The 18,232-nt window shown below is 35.0% G+C and overlaps 1 protein-coding gene across 2 annotated transcripts in view; it reads left to right on the top strand.

Annotated features, from left to right (window-relative positions):
- Positions 1–18,232, top strand: part of CSMD1 (CUB and Sushi multiple domains 1) — a 1,052,613-nt gene that overhangs the window by 937,349 nt on the left and 97,032 nt on the right. For both annotated transcript variants that reach the window (XM_058020501.1, XM_058020500.1), the window contains exons 42-46: positions 4,118–4,306; positions 8,044–8,221; positions 10,081–10,226; positions 11,639–11,719; positions 11,866–11,979. In XM_058020501.1, the coding sequence (XP_057876484.1) occupies positions 4,118–4,306; positions 8,044–8,221; positions 10,081–10,226; positions 11,639–11,719; positions 11,866–11,979 (708 nt within the window). The remainder of the gene's footprint in view (positions 1–4,117; positions 4,307–8,043; positions 8,222–10,080; positions 10,227–11,638; positions 11,720–11,865; positions 11,980–18,232) is intronic.

Raw genomic sequence — 18,232 nt, 5'->3', positions numbered from 1 at the left:
ATATGTTGTCAGTATTTGTTAGTCATGACTACTGAATAATGAATTGCTCTGTTAAATCAGGTGTTTTTGCAAATATCAAAAGAGCAAAGAAGAATATAATTAATATTTATGTCAAAACTATAAAACATTTCCTGAATGACCTGTAAATCATAATATCATAGTCGCATGGATCCTCTGACCAATAATTTATGAGTCATCTATATAATTTATACCAGAAAATACAAGCAGGCTATGTTAAAATTTTATACCTTCTTTTCTGAAATAACAAATAGCAAAACAAACAGTTTTACTCTGCTCATATGCAAGTGCTTTCACCCCTCACTACTGACCTTCAAAGTTACGGTGATCTGCTTTTGGCACAGGTTCTCCTCTTACAAAAACAAATACCAGAACAAACCCCCAAAATTTCTGTATGTATTTAGTTTGCCTTATGTACAACAGGCGAAAAGCATATGCATTTCTCAATAAAGAGTCGCTAGAATTTTAAAAGGTAGGCTTTTTTTTTTTTTTTTTTTTTTATTTACAATCCAAATGACAGTAAGGGATGCTGTTAACAAATCTATGGGGCCTGATAGGATTTATCCAAGTGTCCTCAAAGAGCTGGCTGATGTAATTGAAAAACCTCTCTCAATTTTAGAGCAGTCTTGGGAATCTGGAGAGGTGCCAGCTGACTTGAAGCTGGTCAACATTGTACCAGTTTTCAAGAGGGGCAAGAAGGAGGACCCCAGAAACTACAGGCCTATCACTCTCATTTCAGTGCCTGGTAAACTTGTGGGGAAGCTTATTCTGGAAGGTACTGAAAAACACAAGAGAGTGCAATCATTGGTCACAGCTAGCACAACTTCATGAGAGGAAAATCTTGCTTATCAAACCTGGTTTTCTTTTTATGACAAAACAACCCACTTAGTGAACCACAGGAAGTCAGTTTATGTGATCTTCTTGGATTTCAGGAAAGCTCTTGATACTGTCTCTTACAGGATCTTTGTGGGCAAAATGTCCAGCACACAGCTGGATAAACACATCTCATGATGAGTGAGCAACTGGCTCATGCTTTGGGCACAAAGGGTAACAGTAACTGGGGTGACATCAGACTGGGGACCTGGCACTAGTGGGGTCCCACTGGAGTCCATCTTAGGCCCTGTGCCCCCCCACATCTTTGTAGGTGACCTGGAGGCAGGACTGGAAGGGATACTATAAAAGCTGGCAGATAAAAGAAAACTTGAAGGAGCGGCTGACTCCCTTGAAGGCACAGAGGCCCTGCAGAAAAACCTCAGCTAATTAAAAGATTGGGCAATCACCAACCATAGGAAATTCAATGAGGGAAAGTGCTGGATTTTTCACCTGGAATGTGCTAACTCTGGCTGTACAGACAGGCTGGGGAAAGAGATTCTGGAAAGCAGTGCCACAGAAAGGGACCTGGGGGTCCGGATCAGCAGCAAGTTGAACATGGGCCTGCAGTGCTCTGGCAGCCAGGAGGGACAGTCCTGTCCTGGGGGCATCAGGGACAGCATCACCAGCAGGCAAGGGAGGGGATTGTCCCTCTCTGCTCTGGAGTGGCCTCACCTCGAGTCCTGTGTTCGCTTTTGGGCACTGCAGTAAATGAAAGATTTTAAACTATTAGGGAGAGTCCGTGGCAGGGCAACAAAGAAGGTGAAAGGGCTTTGAGGTGAAGCTGCATGGGGAGTGACTGAGGTCCCTTGGTCTGTCCAGCTTGAAGGAGATTGAGGAGAAACCTCATTGCAGTCCACAACTTCCTTACCACCTGCTGGCTGATGCCAGAGCTCCCTTCCTGAACCCAGACCAGCCACCCTTCTGGGTAACTACTCCCAGTTTGTATACCAGGCATGATGTGATGGTCTGTGGTATGAAACATGAAACATCCCTTTGGTCAGTTCAGATCACCTGTCCCAGCAATGCTCCTTCCCTTTTTTTTTTTTTTGTTTTTTTGCATACCACTTCACTGCCAAAGCAGGAGAAAATTTTTTTTTTTAATTAGAAGAAATTAACTCTTCCTGAGCAGAAACCAGGACAATACTCACCTCTTATTCCATATAATTTTTGTCACACCAAGTTTTAATACTCCCTAATATCCCATCACCTTCCTAATTATCTCTTTTGATATATATGATATATATACACAATCACCACTTCCTCTAGTCCATGGAACACCTCTGTCAAATCTGTCAGGATTCCTCTCTCACCTGAGTGGTTCATGTCTTATCTTTTTATGTAGATCAGAGAGAGATGTTTTCTTTTTTCCCTGAAACTGATTTTAATACTAACTTCAAAAATTCTGAGACTTTGTTAAGTACTTTCAAAACATAATCTAGGAATACTGTATTTTATCAAGTTAAACAATAAGGAGGGATGGTATTCATCTCCTCAGAAGGTTCTACAATCAAAGTTGAAATATTCCAATACTTGCTGTCATTGTTTCAAAACACTGTTGTTGTAACTGTTGGGCAATGCATTGCTGCATCATTAAAAAAGTCTGTGAGATCCTCTGACCTTCTGGAATAATTTCTATTCTATTTCTATTATAATTTGCTAGATAGATTTTTATATAGTTTAATATTTCAGTCTTGATACAGTACTCTTCAGAGTCCCATATTCTTAAATAATCTTTCTACTACTCTGTTTTGTATAAAGATGTTGATAATGATATTATCAGAATTAGTACTACACAAATGATAACAGGAGAAATAATATTAAAGGTTAATGAGCCATTACTAGATTTAGCACAAAATTTAATGAACCGCAATTTAGGGAAAATAAACCTTTTTGTATTTCCTACCAGTAGCAATTACTTTTTTATTCTTAGGTTTTAAATTTATTTTCTTAATTTTTTGTGTTATTTGAGAGAAGTGGGATCTGATTTTTTAGAGGATTTCAGAATATTTCTAGTACCACTACATCGTTTCCAATTTTCTAGTATTACAAACACTGAATTCTGGATTCGCTGAAGGAATTAGGGAAAAGAAGAAGGCTCTCTCAATATAAATCTTTTTATTGCACAGCATGATGGTAATTAGCAATGACTAAAAAACTTATTGCCAGTTGTTGTACTTCAGTGAACCAATTAAGTACAAACTTCGCTTTAAGCGAGCACTTAAGCATATCTAAAATATATGTTTAGCTTAGTCTTCCTGAAATGGCTTGTTTAAATAATCTATTTCAGAATAATAAGTATACACTTCTAGGATGAACATGTTCATATTGTAAAGGTTAAGTTTGAAAAAGGTAACAAAATACTTTGTTCAAGAATATGTTCATCTTATTCTCTTGCCTTAGTTTTAGAGCTTTCACTTAACAACACATATGGATACAGAGCACGCTGGTATTATTATTCTTGTTGGAACTTTCTTCTGACAGAAGTATTCCTTAACTGGAATTTGAGGGTTCAAAAAGAGGAGGGCCCTCATCCTTTTAACACTGTTTTTTTTAAATGGCAATTACTTACTGTCCAATCTATGTTAAGTTGTTTGCAAGTAATTCTGCATAACATTTTTATAAAACAGTCTTTTTATTGCTTCATTTGGAGCTGCTTACATTATCTTTATATCTTAGTAAATGTTATTAATGAAAGCTTCCTCTGAATTTTCACCACACTGCTTTTTATGAATTAAATGTGTTTCATTGAATAATATTTTGATGTCCTCCAAAGGACAGAACCTAACATGAAATATGACGAATCGTTAAAGCAATTTTTTGCATGGTGATATATCTGAAAGGACCTTTCCCTTCACAGGTATCTGTACTATTTTTAGATCTTTATGGTGCTCTGTTGGGTTAAAGTCATTAATTAATTATTTTAATTTCTTCAGGTCACATTATTTTTGGACATATTTCAATATATATTAAAAATCCAATGGATTATGTAAATCTTGTATTTCTTAAAGTTTTAAGGAATTAATGACTTTGTTGTACATTACTAAAATATTTTTGTACAGTCCAAATGGATGATTTATTTCTTGTTATGTGTTAATCTCTGAAAAACTGCAGCTTGGTATTCTAGTGTTTACCTATTATTGAATGCATTACAGATTTTATATAAATGTGTTCTTCCTAGTGTGTTGGGAGCTGATCAAGCAATAAAAATACTTCTGTTCTCTTCCAGCTTATGAGTTACAGAACTGTCCCGATCCTCCTCCTTTTTTGAATGGCTATATAGTCAACTCGGATTACAGTGTGGGACAGTCAGTGTCATTTGAATGCTATCCTGGATATGTTTTGAGGGGGCAGCCTGTTCTCACTTGTCAACATGGAATCAACAGAAATTGGAACTATCATTTCCCCAGATGTGAAGGTAACTTTCTGGTAGTACCTTTGCTTCAGAACTCACAGTAATTTCTGATTTTTGTTTACTTGTTTGTGGGCCTGTACATAATGCAGCTTTTTCTGAAGAACAGTGCCTTTATCCTAATCTGCAGTGTAAGCAGATAATGAGAGAATATTATGTGCTTTATAAATAATAAATGTTTTATGAATAATGTTCCTCGGCAGTGATTTATTGTTCCTGTTAATATCTGTCACTTGTATTGATTATAAGAACTCATGATACTGCCAGAAATTATCTTAACCTCTATGTGAAAGACTATTTCAAGTAGATACTTTTATTCAAAAACAGTTGGGTTATGGAGAAACCTTTATAAATAGTTTGGAAGAAAATACAAAGTTATTAATGCTAAAAGTTCATTATAAACAGATATGTAATATTTTTCTTCATGTTAAACACATGGCAAAGTTATTGAGATGTCAATTAAAAATTCATATAAAAGTGTAAAGTGTTAACAGTCTATGTTTTTAGAATTTGTTAGAAACCTCGCTTGAGTTCAACACCTCATACATATATTTTAGTGATATGTATGCAACACCAAAGGGCATGCAGCCTTCTATATTTCCTTATTCCTTTTTATTCCCTACAGAAGCATATTTCCTAAAATACATGAAAGTGTATAATAGAAGAAGCAGATTTTTATGGTATAAATCAGCATTTTCTGTTTTCTTAGATGAAACAAGAGTAAATAATATATGTTTTTTGAAATGACATCCAAGTGAATTAACATTTATAATGACATGAGGACAAAGTCATTCTTACTTTTCCCTGTCCCCTCATCCATAGTTTTAATTCAGTGGTTTAATCATCATTTTCTAATTCAAAGAAGGTATTCCTCTACTACTGACATTTCCATAATTCACAATGTACATTTGGCCTGGTTCCTGTGCATGTGAATCCTACTTTCCAGGTGTACCCACACCTGGAGTCATCTACATCTCCTCCACACAGCTGAGGAATGCATGCAACTCTGTTGAGTGTGTGGTTGTGTACATTTATGGGTACCATTTCTGGCTAAACAGCAGGCTGCTTTCTGTTTTGCTGAGCATCAAGAACTTTCTGTCTCTCATTAGCACACTACTTGCTTTGCGGTAAATTCATCTGTGTGTGTTAAAGCTCTACCTAGTACTGCTGAAATTATTCTTATGACATATAAATGTTTTTTTCTACAGGGAAAACAAGTTGGTACTCTGATTGTTGTAATTTGACAGTGAATCTGAGAGAGAAATCAGTAAAAGAATTAAATAGTTTTTTTAGCTGTGACCAGTTTTCTTAGAAGTTTGAATCAAATATTTCTACAGAAGATTGCACATACTTTTGAAGGCTGAGAATCTGTGTATGGGAGAAAATTAGATTAATTGCTACTCAAGTAATCATGGCAGAATCATGCCATATAGTCATGCTCTAAGACTTTACCACTGTGCAATTTGGTTGTCCTGGTGACTTACCGTAGATGTCTTGGTGTAATGTATGTAATTGTCAGTAAATTACTGAGTTTGGGTATCTGTTGATATAATTTTAAAAATGTTTACTGTGTTTCCATGCACAATGTAATTAAGTGTAAATAGGTGTGAGAACATATAATGTGGTATTCATTCATTTATAAATTGACATGTAGTCTACTGTTAGCATTTGACAGTTTAGAAGATTTGATTATACACTTACTCATTTCAAAAATCTCTGTTTCTTCGTGTCTGTCATTCAAAGTGTAACATAATAACATCATTAATTTAGAGTGATTTGTTGATTCACACTAAAGCTATGTTTATCTTGTGTGAAAACAGTTATTTCTGTTTAATGTCATGTTTTCTGTGATTTTTAAAGATCCTTGGAGAAAGACTAGTAACAGCTGGATGTATTACTTGCTCTACTAGAGTTTTGTTTCCTGAGACACTTGTTTTCCTGCCAAAATGTATTGATCTTCCATGGCTAACAATCATATAAGAGAAATTAGACTGTCTTTACTAAGATATAATCAATCTGCATTCCTTCTTGAGTATTAGAGAATAATGAAGGGAAAATAAAAAATGTATGCAATCAATAACACCATTAAGAAACCTGTCCAAAATCTAGTAAACTCAAAATATATTAAATATAAAAATTCAATCAGAAAAATCCTGTATATTAATTAGAAATTAATATTAGTCTCAGGAAGTGTATCTCCCTGTGGTAAGCATAATTTTCAAAGCAGTCTTAGTTGTAAACATAGAGTACTGTGGATGTGGAAAGAACAGAGTAGATTTCTGAGACCAGACAAAATAACCATGGCATGAATGTAGGGGTTTAAGAAACAGCAAAAAGTAGGCTTGAGTCGCATTTTCATCAGAACTCCTAGAGCTGATAGACAGTGTCAGATGCCCTTGGCTGCTGGAGCCAACATGCAACTAGGCATCAGACACATTGAACCAACCCTTCACTTTCCTTAGCTGGTTTCATTTGTTGGCCACTAAAGAGTCGTGGTTCGGGAGCAGGTGCCGTTCTGTACGGACAATCACAAACTGGGTCAGGCTGGAAGGGACCACAGTGGGTCATCTTGTCCAACCTCTTGCTCAAGCAGAATCATCCTAGAGCACATTGCACAGGATTGTGTCCAGACAGAAAATGTGCTAAATACAAATTAGTACTGATTGGATGAAGAAAGTGAAGTAGTTAAAGCCTCCTTAGCCTGTCCTATAAATCCAAAAAGGGCTACTCATCAACTAGCCAGATGACCCACAACAGTATAGCAGCTTTAAACCATACAGAAAATGAGACATCCTTCTGCATTTATCAGTCCTTATTTCCCTTTTCTGTTTTTTTTCTTTTTCCTTTAGTCAATTTTTTCTGCTTTTACTTTCCATCTCTTCTTAAGTTGAAAAAGAAATAAAGAGGGTCTGAAGGAGTGTCACAGAAACAGTGATAATAATAACATAAGCTTAATGGTAAGAGCAAAAGAGAAATGTTCTAGAGCAAGGCTGAGTGCCCATAAATCAGATTATAGTCTCATTCTAATGGGTGAGACTCACTAATTTACACTAATGGCCACATGTCTACTTGAATACATGCTTTCATCCATATTCAGTCAATTCTTCCAAACTGAGACTCAAAAGAGCACATTATCATATATTGCTGCCCTTGAATAAAGTCAACCTTTTCACAACTTTGATTTTACTACAGACTTCATCCAGCAAGTGTGCACAAATTCATGTCTGTATGTCCATTTAACTTGTCATAAGGATAATTAGCATACAATCCGCAAGTGAATCACCACTAAAAATGACTCAGACCTGTCAGAAATAAAGCATAATGGTTTTGGACTAGTGAAAGAACAGTCAGCCTATTTTTTTCAGAATTTTATTCCTGTTCGGTTACAGTTCAGTTGGACAGAAACAGGCAGGACCTGTTTGTTTATTTGTTTTTTAGTCTGGAATTCAAACAAAAGGTGCCCCTTTTTAAATGGTGTGTGGACTTAGTTTCAAGAATTATATGCAAACAATACTACCAGTAGATTTTGATGAATTTTAAGAAATGAAACTTTAAGGACATCAGCATAAGTTACTTTTAGAAATGACAGTATTTATTTGAGAAGCAATCAACCAAGGGAAAGGCTGTCTTTAAGACTTAGGTTGTCTTGTCTTGTGAAGCTTTAAGAATTTCGTAGCATTTTGATATTGTAACATGAAAAAATATTTTCTACTACTAATTTTTTTCATTTGTTTTCTTTTCAGCTCCTTGTGGCTATAATGTAACTGCTCAGAATGGTACAGTTTATTCCCCAGGGTTTCCAGATGAATACCCAAATTCCAAGGACTGTACTTGGTTAATTATTGTATCTCCAGGCCATGGGATTTATATCAACTTTACCTTACTCCAGACTGAACCTGTGAATGACTACATTGCAGTTTGGTATGCAATTTTTTTGAAACAGAAGGGATTTTTTTCTGATTGATTAATCAAGTCTCTGTCCCGAGCCATAGATTTTCTTAGTATTGCCCTTTAGGTTGTCATATGTGCTGAAGAACAGCTTAAAACAACTTCTAAGGTTATCTGAAAAAAAAAAAAAATCACTGTCTGGACTCTTTAAGAATACTGTTCCAAAATACTTTGAAGCTCAAGCTCAGTTATCAATCAGATCTTGTTTGACTCTCTCTTCTTTAAGTTGAGGCCGTGTGAGGTCAAAGTAATGTAATAATCTACACTATGTTGAATTATTTGTTCCATGAACACACAGGCAATATATGTCAGTTTTTTGCAAAAATTTCTGACATCTTTAAACATTAACTAATTTTGGCATTAAGTAAGATTTTCTTATGTTTTCTTAATACTTCAATATGCCTGATAGACATAGTTTTTTATATTTTCTAACCCAGAATTTTAGTCCTTGTACCTCCATGTCTTTAAGCTCCATATTACATGTTCCTCTTCTCTGAATTTGTATTTCTTTCCACACAAACCCATTCAATTTGTGATCTCCTCTGAAGGAAGAGGACTTAGAGCTGTCTAAATTCTTGCATAAGGATTTACTGCACTCAAGAACAGGCATAGATAATGCTGAAGGTGTTGGAAATGTCATCTCTGTCCATCCCTGGTCCTTACCCCACACGCTGTGCAAAGTGACTCCTCATATATGCTGCAAATGGTTCAGGAAAAGGAAGGTTTGCACAGAATATAGGATGTAACTTATTGCTGTGTGAGTCAGCTGCTCCAATCTCCCAGCTAATCCACCATTCCTGTCGCTATTGGTGAGGTTTTTCAGACAGTTTATAGAGATGTGCATCTGTCTCTGAACAGCCATTTGGTTGCCTCTGGTATTTGCACTGCCTGTAAGCCTAAGAGTAAAATACATCATACGTTGTCTTCCCTGGAGGGTTGTATGGATATGATGCTAGGCTTTTCAATGATACAACTGTGGTGAATAAATATACCTCTGATTGAAAGACAGTAAAAGGTCAAATTAACAGCTTTCAGAGACATTCTAGATAATGTCAAGCCTTCTGAAATGGCATATTGAAAAAGATTTTTCATTCAGTTTAGATTCGTGTAATATACAAAACAACCATGAATAAGTGTTGTAGAGCTCAAAAAGTTCTTCAGTGATAAAAGTAGGGAGTACTGTTTATTTATTCATTCTGACTGTTCAGGTCTGAATGATGTACATCATGATACTGGAAGTGAATGAACCCTGATGTTACTGGAGTATGTTTCCCTTTGTGTGTCTTATCCTAATGTTGAGAAACACAAAACACAAGATTATTTCATAGATTTTTCTCCCTCTATTTTTTTTTTTTTGTTTTGTTTTCTCTTAGGATATACCTTTGAATCTTTGGAATTAATTTAAATGGATGAGTAACTTGCCATTTCCATAGCTCTTTGTTTTTACCAAAAGTTGAAGACTTGTAGCAACTGGGTCAAAATGTTAGAAATATGACAGCATTACATAATTTTTTCACTTTTTTCTACATTTGATCTGAACACGAAAATTTTTGGCAGGAACACACATTGAAAATTTCTTGCCACCACTACATTTCTGGCCCATGTAAATATAAAAAATATTGCAAGTCGTCTGTTCTCAAAGAAAAAAATCATGTTTGAAGTTGGAAAGAGTGTTCTGTGTGCTAGGGAAAAAAAAAAAGAAAATAATTTTAAATAATTAGGAAAATAATTTTTTATAAAAATTTAAACTGCTCTCCAGAAAAAAGAGATTGTTAATTTGAATACTAAGAACATCAGTTTTTCAGCTAAATTTTCAATGTTTTACATTCCAGGGATGGTCCTGACCATAATTCGCCTCAGCTAGGAGTTTTCAGTGGGAACACAGCTCTGGAAACAGCTTACAGCTCTACCAATCAAGTCCTCCTCAAATTTCACAGTGATTTTTCAACAGGAGGATTCTTTGTCCTCAATTTTCATGGTCTGTTTTCTTTCTATAATTAGCATCTAACTACTACAATCATTTAGTGAATTTTTAAAATATTTCTTAGCTTTGGTTCCCTGACTTACCAGGACTCATGGATTTGCTGTTTGGTGTTTTGTTTGTTTTTAATTTTTTTTTTTTTTTTTTTTTTGTTTTTGGGAAGTTTTTTGTTTTTTTTTTTTTTTTTTTGATTGGGGTTCTTTGGTTTTTAATAACAGTACTTATAATTTTTTTAAAATTACATATTAAAAATCCTAAGAATGTTAATTTGGGACTTTTAATAAACTATGTTCTATCTTTAATGTTAACCATTACCATCTAATATTAAGCTCTTACTGTTTTAATTACTTTGGCCGATTTAATCAGTAAGATTTCACTGTCTTTAGTAACATTATTCTTCAGAATAGTTTCTGGGGTCCTATGGTAGGATTGAACAATAGCATGAAGACTGATATGCAGCAAAATACTTCGTTCAAAGTTACATTCAGGGCTACAGATGGTGAAAATTAGGCATCTAACTCAGAAGTGAAAAGCTGAACTATAATTCCAGCTCTAATTTGGACTAATCACCCAAAATATGTATAATAAATGAAAGATTTTTAGCTGTCTGGACTCTAAATCAAAAATATACAATGAATGTATTCACAAAGACCAAATAAATGTTGCAGAAAGAGAGTAATGAGATACCTGTTTGCATGGGGAAGTCCATATCAAATTGTTACTCAGAATCTGAAATGTTTCTCTTGTCTGTACGGTTCTCCTAAAACAAGGTCATGATACATGGTCACCCACTGTGTTTAATCTGAGGACCAAAAACTAGAGCGGATAGGAATATCAAGTTGTCTAGAGAATTTGGTTCTGACAGTCAATTTGTTCCTTGTAGGGGAGAATCTTCTTTAGGATATGCAGTCTCATCACAACCTTTATTTCTGTTTCGGTTTTTTAATCCAGAAAGGGCTTCTTCCACTGCTGTAGGCATTCTATTCCATTATAGTAACAGTCATTTTAGTGGTCACCTTTCTTATGATGTTGCTCACAATTTATTGAAACAGATTTGAAAAGCAGAGAAGAGACTTTTTAAAGAGTTATAGAATGCTTTTAATTTAAAGGGACTTTAAAGATCATCTAGTTTCAGCCCCCCTGCCAGGAACAGGAACATCTTCCACTAGACCAGGTTTAGACCTAGACTTGTATGATTCCTGAGATCCACATCTTCTTTGGGCAGCCTGTTCCACTGTCTCATCACACTCATGTCATGTAATGACATTTAACTTGGAAAATGTTGTAACTGAGAGACCACGAGGTTCAGTGCAGCTCTTGCAATTTGGGAAGTGTGAATATGAAATGAATTTTCTGTAAAGTACTCCTTAGCACAACAGTAATGATTTTTTTCTCCCTTAAATTTGCAGCTTATCAGCTCAGGAAGTGCCAGCCTCCACCCACAGTTCCACATGCAGATTTGTTTACAGAAGATGATGACTTTGAAATAGGTAAAAAGATAGTATTTCTTTTTCTTTCTTCTGTTTTCACTTGAATTCTAATTAAACTAAGCTATTTCATGTTCCACCTGAGATTTCGATATACTTCTGTTTGAAGGATTTTTTGAGGTTTAACTTGTTTTAAATACCTTTTCCAGGAGATTTTGTGAAGTACAGGTGCCACCCTGGTTTTACCCTTGTTGGACAAGATATATTAACCTGCAAACTGAATGCACAGTTGCAGTTTGAAGGATCCTCTCCATCCTGTGAAGGTAAATATATACTTGCATGGTGTGTATATCATTAATATGCATCCTACATAAAGCATCAAATCTATGGCACTGTCATTTCATTGATGCTTAAAAGAAAATTTTCCATTTACTTCTTTAATATCTAAGAAATGCACCTTTTTGTATATTTGGACCTAAGAATTTTATGTAGAAATTTCTTTCTTTAGAACCAATGAGAAGTGATTTTAACTATTTGACTCCATGATTACTGAAACACTAATTTTTAAAATTAATTTAAAATATTCTATATTACTTCATAACAAACCAAGGATCCATTTTTACTTTTGAAGAATACTAAAAATATGAAATTAAATTAAGCTTTCAAAATAAAATAAGAAAATTTTCCTTTTTTGCTCTGACAAATATGGACATTGTATAACAGAGTCACATGAAAAAGCTGTAAATATGTGGCAAATTTTAATTTTTCAAAAAGTATTAAGTCTCTTTCAACTATTTATATTCTGTTAAAAAATACGATATTTCAAACAAGGAACTGAAAATTTAATATGAACGATGTTTAGATGCACATTTTTATGTAATGTCCTCATCTTCATGGAAAACGAGTTTATCCTGGAAATTTGTATTCAGTCTTCCAACCACTCTTCCAATTTTGTTTTTCAAAACATGCTGTTTGACTTTTTTTTCTTTATTTTATTTCATTTTGTTAAATAGCGGTTGACAAAAAGGTTTTGAAATGTTTGAAAAGTGATCAAAGAAGCATGTAGAACTTTGTCCTGAACTACCTCAAAATTTTGGGGCAAAAATAGTTACTGCTGAGATGCTATCATTAAAATTTAAGAAAATCAAATAGTAATTAGAATTTCTTTCTTCTGTATTATACAAGTTTAACTTGTATCTATAATATGGAATTGTGGATGGAGTATCTTCCATATCATGGGGTGAGAACATCCATATGCACAAGTGATAATCCTGGAAGCACAACAATTATTGTGACACTGTAATAATAGCTGTATGTGTATCTTCCCTCCTGTTACCCTGGTTCTCTACTTCCATTATTTAAAAATTTATAAAGAATTTGTAGTGCAAACTATTAGTTTATTGATGCCATAATTTGTTTTATTCATCTAATTGTCCGCATGAACACACATACTTGAGGTAAAGTGGTTTTTTTCCTCCCCTTTTTTGATTTGTGCATACAATTAGTTGGATATCTGCCATGGCTTCAGAAATTGGACTCCATATCTTTGTTTTGAGTGGAAAAGAATCATTATTAATTGCAAGACCCTGGCCATAAAATATGCAGAATTAATGGGAACATTGTGTACTTTTATGTCTTTCTTGTTAGAATAACTGAATACTTATTAATGTTTCTGATGATTTCTTTTTTTAATCAATGTTTTTCTCTGTTATAAATGTAATATTTTAATAAGATGATTGTACTGCAAATCCAGACTTCATTTTTTAGTTAACAGTAACAGCAGTAACTTAACTCTTGACTATGAAAATTAGAGTGTAAATGTAAAATGAAAGCGTGAAGCAAACTGAACAGGTATTGTAAAATCCACAGAGTTATTAGGAACTTCTGATAAGGGTGAGCCATCCATAAAAATTCCTGCAAGGCTGTGCAAATGGCTGTATCCTGTGAATACAGCAAAACTTTGTTACAAGGTGACATCAAAAGAAATAATCTGATCATGAAAAATGAAAGTGCCATTGAGTGATTCAGAGACAGTAGACAGTAGAACTGGAGGCATTAGAGTAAGATTCTGGCAGTCATTTTGGACAGACATAAGGGATGAATTTCTTGAGGTAAATTAGGATGCACTTGATTTCCTTTCTTCAGCCAAGTTGTATCTTTCTTTTCTGGAAAGTAGAATGACTTGGTTTTATTTCTATCCCAGCCTCCCAGTATTACTATGGAGATAAATGTTGAATGTGATTCCTATTTTATTATAAAATCCTAGCTGGTATTTATGAAACACACGAAATATTGCTAGATCATTTAAAAGTTGTGCTTTTAATGACTGCCTTTATAGTGTTTACTCATGGATCAATATTTGAAGGTGCACATGTTGCATTTTGTAAACCTAGGTATTTGAAGGGGGAAATACATATTTCTGCATCAGACCAGAAATTCTATACACCAGAACATATACCCGGTTTTCCATATCTAGCACTGACCACTAATGATTTTCTAGTGCAGGACAGAAAATCACTGCAAACGTGCAGATAATTAAGGCCTCAACTCAACTGTGGCTAAGCCACTCTTAAGCCAGCAATGTTCTTTATATTTTGAATCCTGTAGGGCTGTTTCTTCAGTAGAATTACTCAGTCCTATTTTGAACCCATGTAAATGCCTTAAATCCACAAATTTTTGTGCAAGAAGTTATACAATTTATTTAAAATGTGAATTTGTTTCTCTGTCTGCTTTGAACTCAGCACCTGCTGTTTCCATGTTGTCCAGTTCTTATGGGAAAAAATCAGTAACAAGTTGGCTTCTATTCACTGTACTTATGGCATGATTCTATAGACCAGAAGATATTTAATATCTTTAATCATTCTTCCCATCCTTCCCAATACCCTGCCCAATCTATTCTATTTCTTTACGAGTGATGCAGGATGAAATGGCATTTATAAGAAACTATTTTATCCTCATAGACTTGAAAAAACTTTGCTACTTGCTATGCAATTTGCATATTGTATTTCAAACTAATTTTTGAACTGCCTTCTCATATTTTACCTGCCTTCTCTACATTTTACTTGTAATTTAAAATTGTTCATATTGTCCGTTGTTAGTTCAGTTTCATATTTTTTCAAGATACAGGAACACTTTCCATTTTCCTGAGCTGTGCCACTGTGTTGTAGTAGTCAAAAAACATATTTATATGATAGAAGGCCAAATTCTAGGATATTATATATGAGTCTGATAGCATATCTGACAGGTAAGAAAATGAATCTCCATGACCAATTCTACATCATTCTCAAGAGATGACCTCCAGAGCAGCTGTAAACACAGCACACCACAGTTTTCTTACAGCTCCTTTTCTCTTCCTGTCTGAGGACAGACTTTCTCAAGATATTTGGTACTCTGTTAACTTGCCAGGTATTTTCTAACATGCAGAGCCCTATGCACCCCTGCAGAACATGCTGTCATTGTGAATGGGTTTATGCTTAAAAATATTGAACTGTCGTCATTTCTGTTTCTACTCTTGGAGCCCTGCTCTCATCCTGTACCTTTATACTCTTGCTAAAAATTTCTTTCATATTTTAGTTGCTTTTAGGGAAGAGTAGAGATGTACATTAAAGCATTATGAGTGTTGTGACAGAAAGAAATATTCCTGTACTGGTCACAAAATTTGAGATGCTAGTTAAACAGATAATGGATATTCAGTGTAAGGTAATATGGCTGCTCAAAAACTTAAATTAGAGGGGTAGTGTGAGAATATTGTCCTAATGTGGTGATCATATTTATGGATAAAAAGCAAAATCAAAGTTTAGGATATCAGAAATAGTATTAGAGTTAGGAATCTTGGTCAGGCCTTCCCCAAAAAACCTAAATCAGATTTCTGCAAAAGCCACGTTAAGGAATGTGTTTCTCAAAACTAGAATATGATGAAAGTGTTACGCTGACATGCAGAATTACCATTCTCATGATACTACCCCACTGCACGCAATTGCATGTGACTGTAACATAGAGTTGTTATTTCCTGTTGTTTTTCTGTAGGCATTGCCTCTGTGCATGAATTTATGCAAGTTTAACAAATAACATTTTTTGGAATTTACATGTGCAACAATCTTATTAAAAATGAATGTAAAATAGATTACTTGTGTCCTCCAATATGCCTAAAGCATGTTTTTTAGTATTTATTCCTGTTATCATTCCAAACTATTTTACAGTAGCTACTTTTAATATTCATGGAGTTTACTTATAAATAATTAAGTATTAAATATATTTTGGGGCTCAAACATCCAATTTATTTTGCAGTTCATATTTTCTCAAGTGGTAAATTTCATATCATTTCCTAAACTTCTAAACGTATAGGGAGTTGAGTCACCCTGTAATTTCACAGAAGAGGGTCCATGAGGTTTCAAATATGTTAATGTGTTAGTCAAACAAAATAAACGATATTAAGAGTATAATATTTTGTTGTATTGATCTTGGCCACTCTGTCTCCCCTTCTCAGTGAGACAGGAAAAGGAAATAACTTGGATAAAAATTTGTAGGTCAAGATAAGGCAATTTGCTAAAGCAAAAGTGAAAGGTCGGATGAACAAGAAGAGAAAAAAGCCAAATATTTTGTTCTCTACTTTCCATCATCAGGCAATGTCCAGACACTTCCTGGGAAGCAGGACTTCAGCATATGTAGCTGTTGTAAATAATGAGTACACCCTTTTCTTCCCCTTTCCTTTAGCCTTTATTGCTGAGCCAATATCCTGTTGTATGGAATATCTCTTTGGTCAGTTTGGGTCAGCTGTCCTGACTAAGGCCCCTCCCAAGACCTTGCCCACCCCCAGCTGGCACTGCTGGGAAGTGGTGCTGCAGAATGTTGGAGAGACAGCACTGATGCTGTGCCAGCACTGCTCAGCAGTAGCCAAAATTCTGCTGCATTATCAACTCCTTTCTAGCTACCAACATAAATCACAGTACTGTGAGGGGGTGCTGTGGGGAAAAATAGCTCCATTTCAGCTAAATCAAACCCAAATATGTATGTGCTCTGCCTCAACCAGAGCACTTTTTACTTATGAGTATTCTATTTTTAAATGTTATGCTCAAATGGCAGAGCTAATATTATTAAAAAAAAAAAAAAAGCTCAAAATAGCAGATTTTTTTACCTGTTGTGTGTATGGTAAATACAAGACAATAACACTGTGGAGTTTACTTTTATTGAAATTATAGGTATAGCTGTGGTACTGAAAAATGGATGTGCCTTTTGTTTTGAGGAACAAGGTGAAGCAGTCTTACTGTCTCAGTATCTCAGTTTTATATTGTCGTATGTCTGTAGACATATGAATCTTCTAAAGTTTAAATCTTATAAAGCGTAGCTTCCAGCCTGGAGATTAAGCTCTGTAATCAGCAGCTAAGCTAAACTGGAGAGGAATTGGTGAGTAATTCATTAGGGGGCAGAAAGAGCCAATGAAGGCTGCCGTGGTGAGCTGTGCCAATTTGCCACAAAACCCTGTGGTACAGGCAGCTTCCCAGACTGCAAAGGGGAAACACACAGTGTGCCTTCCCCTGAACTACTTCAGAGCTATTCCTCTCATTAGTGCCCGTGGTGCATCAGCTATGAACAGCTTAGACTGGAAGGGACTCCTTGACGAATGACTCTTAGCCATAGGAAGTAAATCTTGGCAATAGGAAGACCTGAAGCTATAGCTCAGGGTTTAAAAATATTTGGTCACTTCTGTTCTAGCACAAAAGAGGAACTGAGCTGTTTACAGGTTAGAAGGACATAATAGTTTTGATCTTACTTGAATTTTCTGCTCTAGGAATATGCTGGTTTTGTCTCAGTACCACAGCGGAATATTTCATACCTCCTTTCACCCTTAGCATCCCTATTTGCCCTGATTTGTATTAGAGAGGTACATTTTTTTCCCCACTTAAGCACTATTTCTCCTTTTTGAAAATTGTTTCATTAGCAAAATTCTAAAGTTCAATAAGTGAAAACAATATCACCCTTAGCATCACTACCTGCACTGATTTGATTCAGAGAGGTACATTGTTTTTTCCACTTAAACATTATTTCTCCGATTTAAAAATTGTTTTGTTAGTAAAATTCTGAAGTTCAGTAAGTGAATACAATAGAATATGTGGAGAAAAAAATTCCTACAGCAGTCCTGCTGATGTCTTTTCAGTCCTAAAAAGCAATCAGACAAAGTTAGGTAATAAAAACGCAGTTATCTTTATTAAGAATCCTTTATGGTGCACAACACATGGGAATACATGCCAAAAATGTGCTGAAGATGCACATAGTAACATAAAGTAGACACAATTTTATGTTTCACAAATTAGCATAACTGACAAGAATTCCCAGTTAGAGTTGAGATAATTCCTTGCTGTTTTGACCCTTTTTTGACCCCCCCTCCCCCTCCTTTAGATACTAACTAAACTTTGTTTATGAAGAAGTGTCTTGAGAAGCCATTTTAACCTGGGTCCCCAGAGAATTTACCCTTGGTCCCCAGAGGATTCAGGTCTCTAGGAATGTGTTCTGTCTTTCTGTCTAACAGAGTAGGTGAAATGCTAGCTACAAATCTATATAGTTATACAATAATATGCT

Source organism: Melospiza georgiana, chromosome 3, assembly GCF_028018845.1.
Source record: "Melospiza georgiana isolate bMelGeo1 chromosome 3, bMelGeo1.pri, whole genome shotgun sequence".
Lineage (NCBI taxonomy): Eukaryota > Metazoa > Chordata > Aves > Passeriformes > Passerellidae > Melospiza > Melospiza georgiana.
The sequence above is the reverse complement of the archived record's forward strand: the minus strand, read 5'-3'. Positions and strand labels throughout refer to the sequence as shown.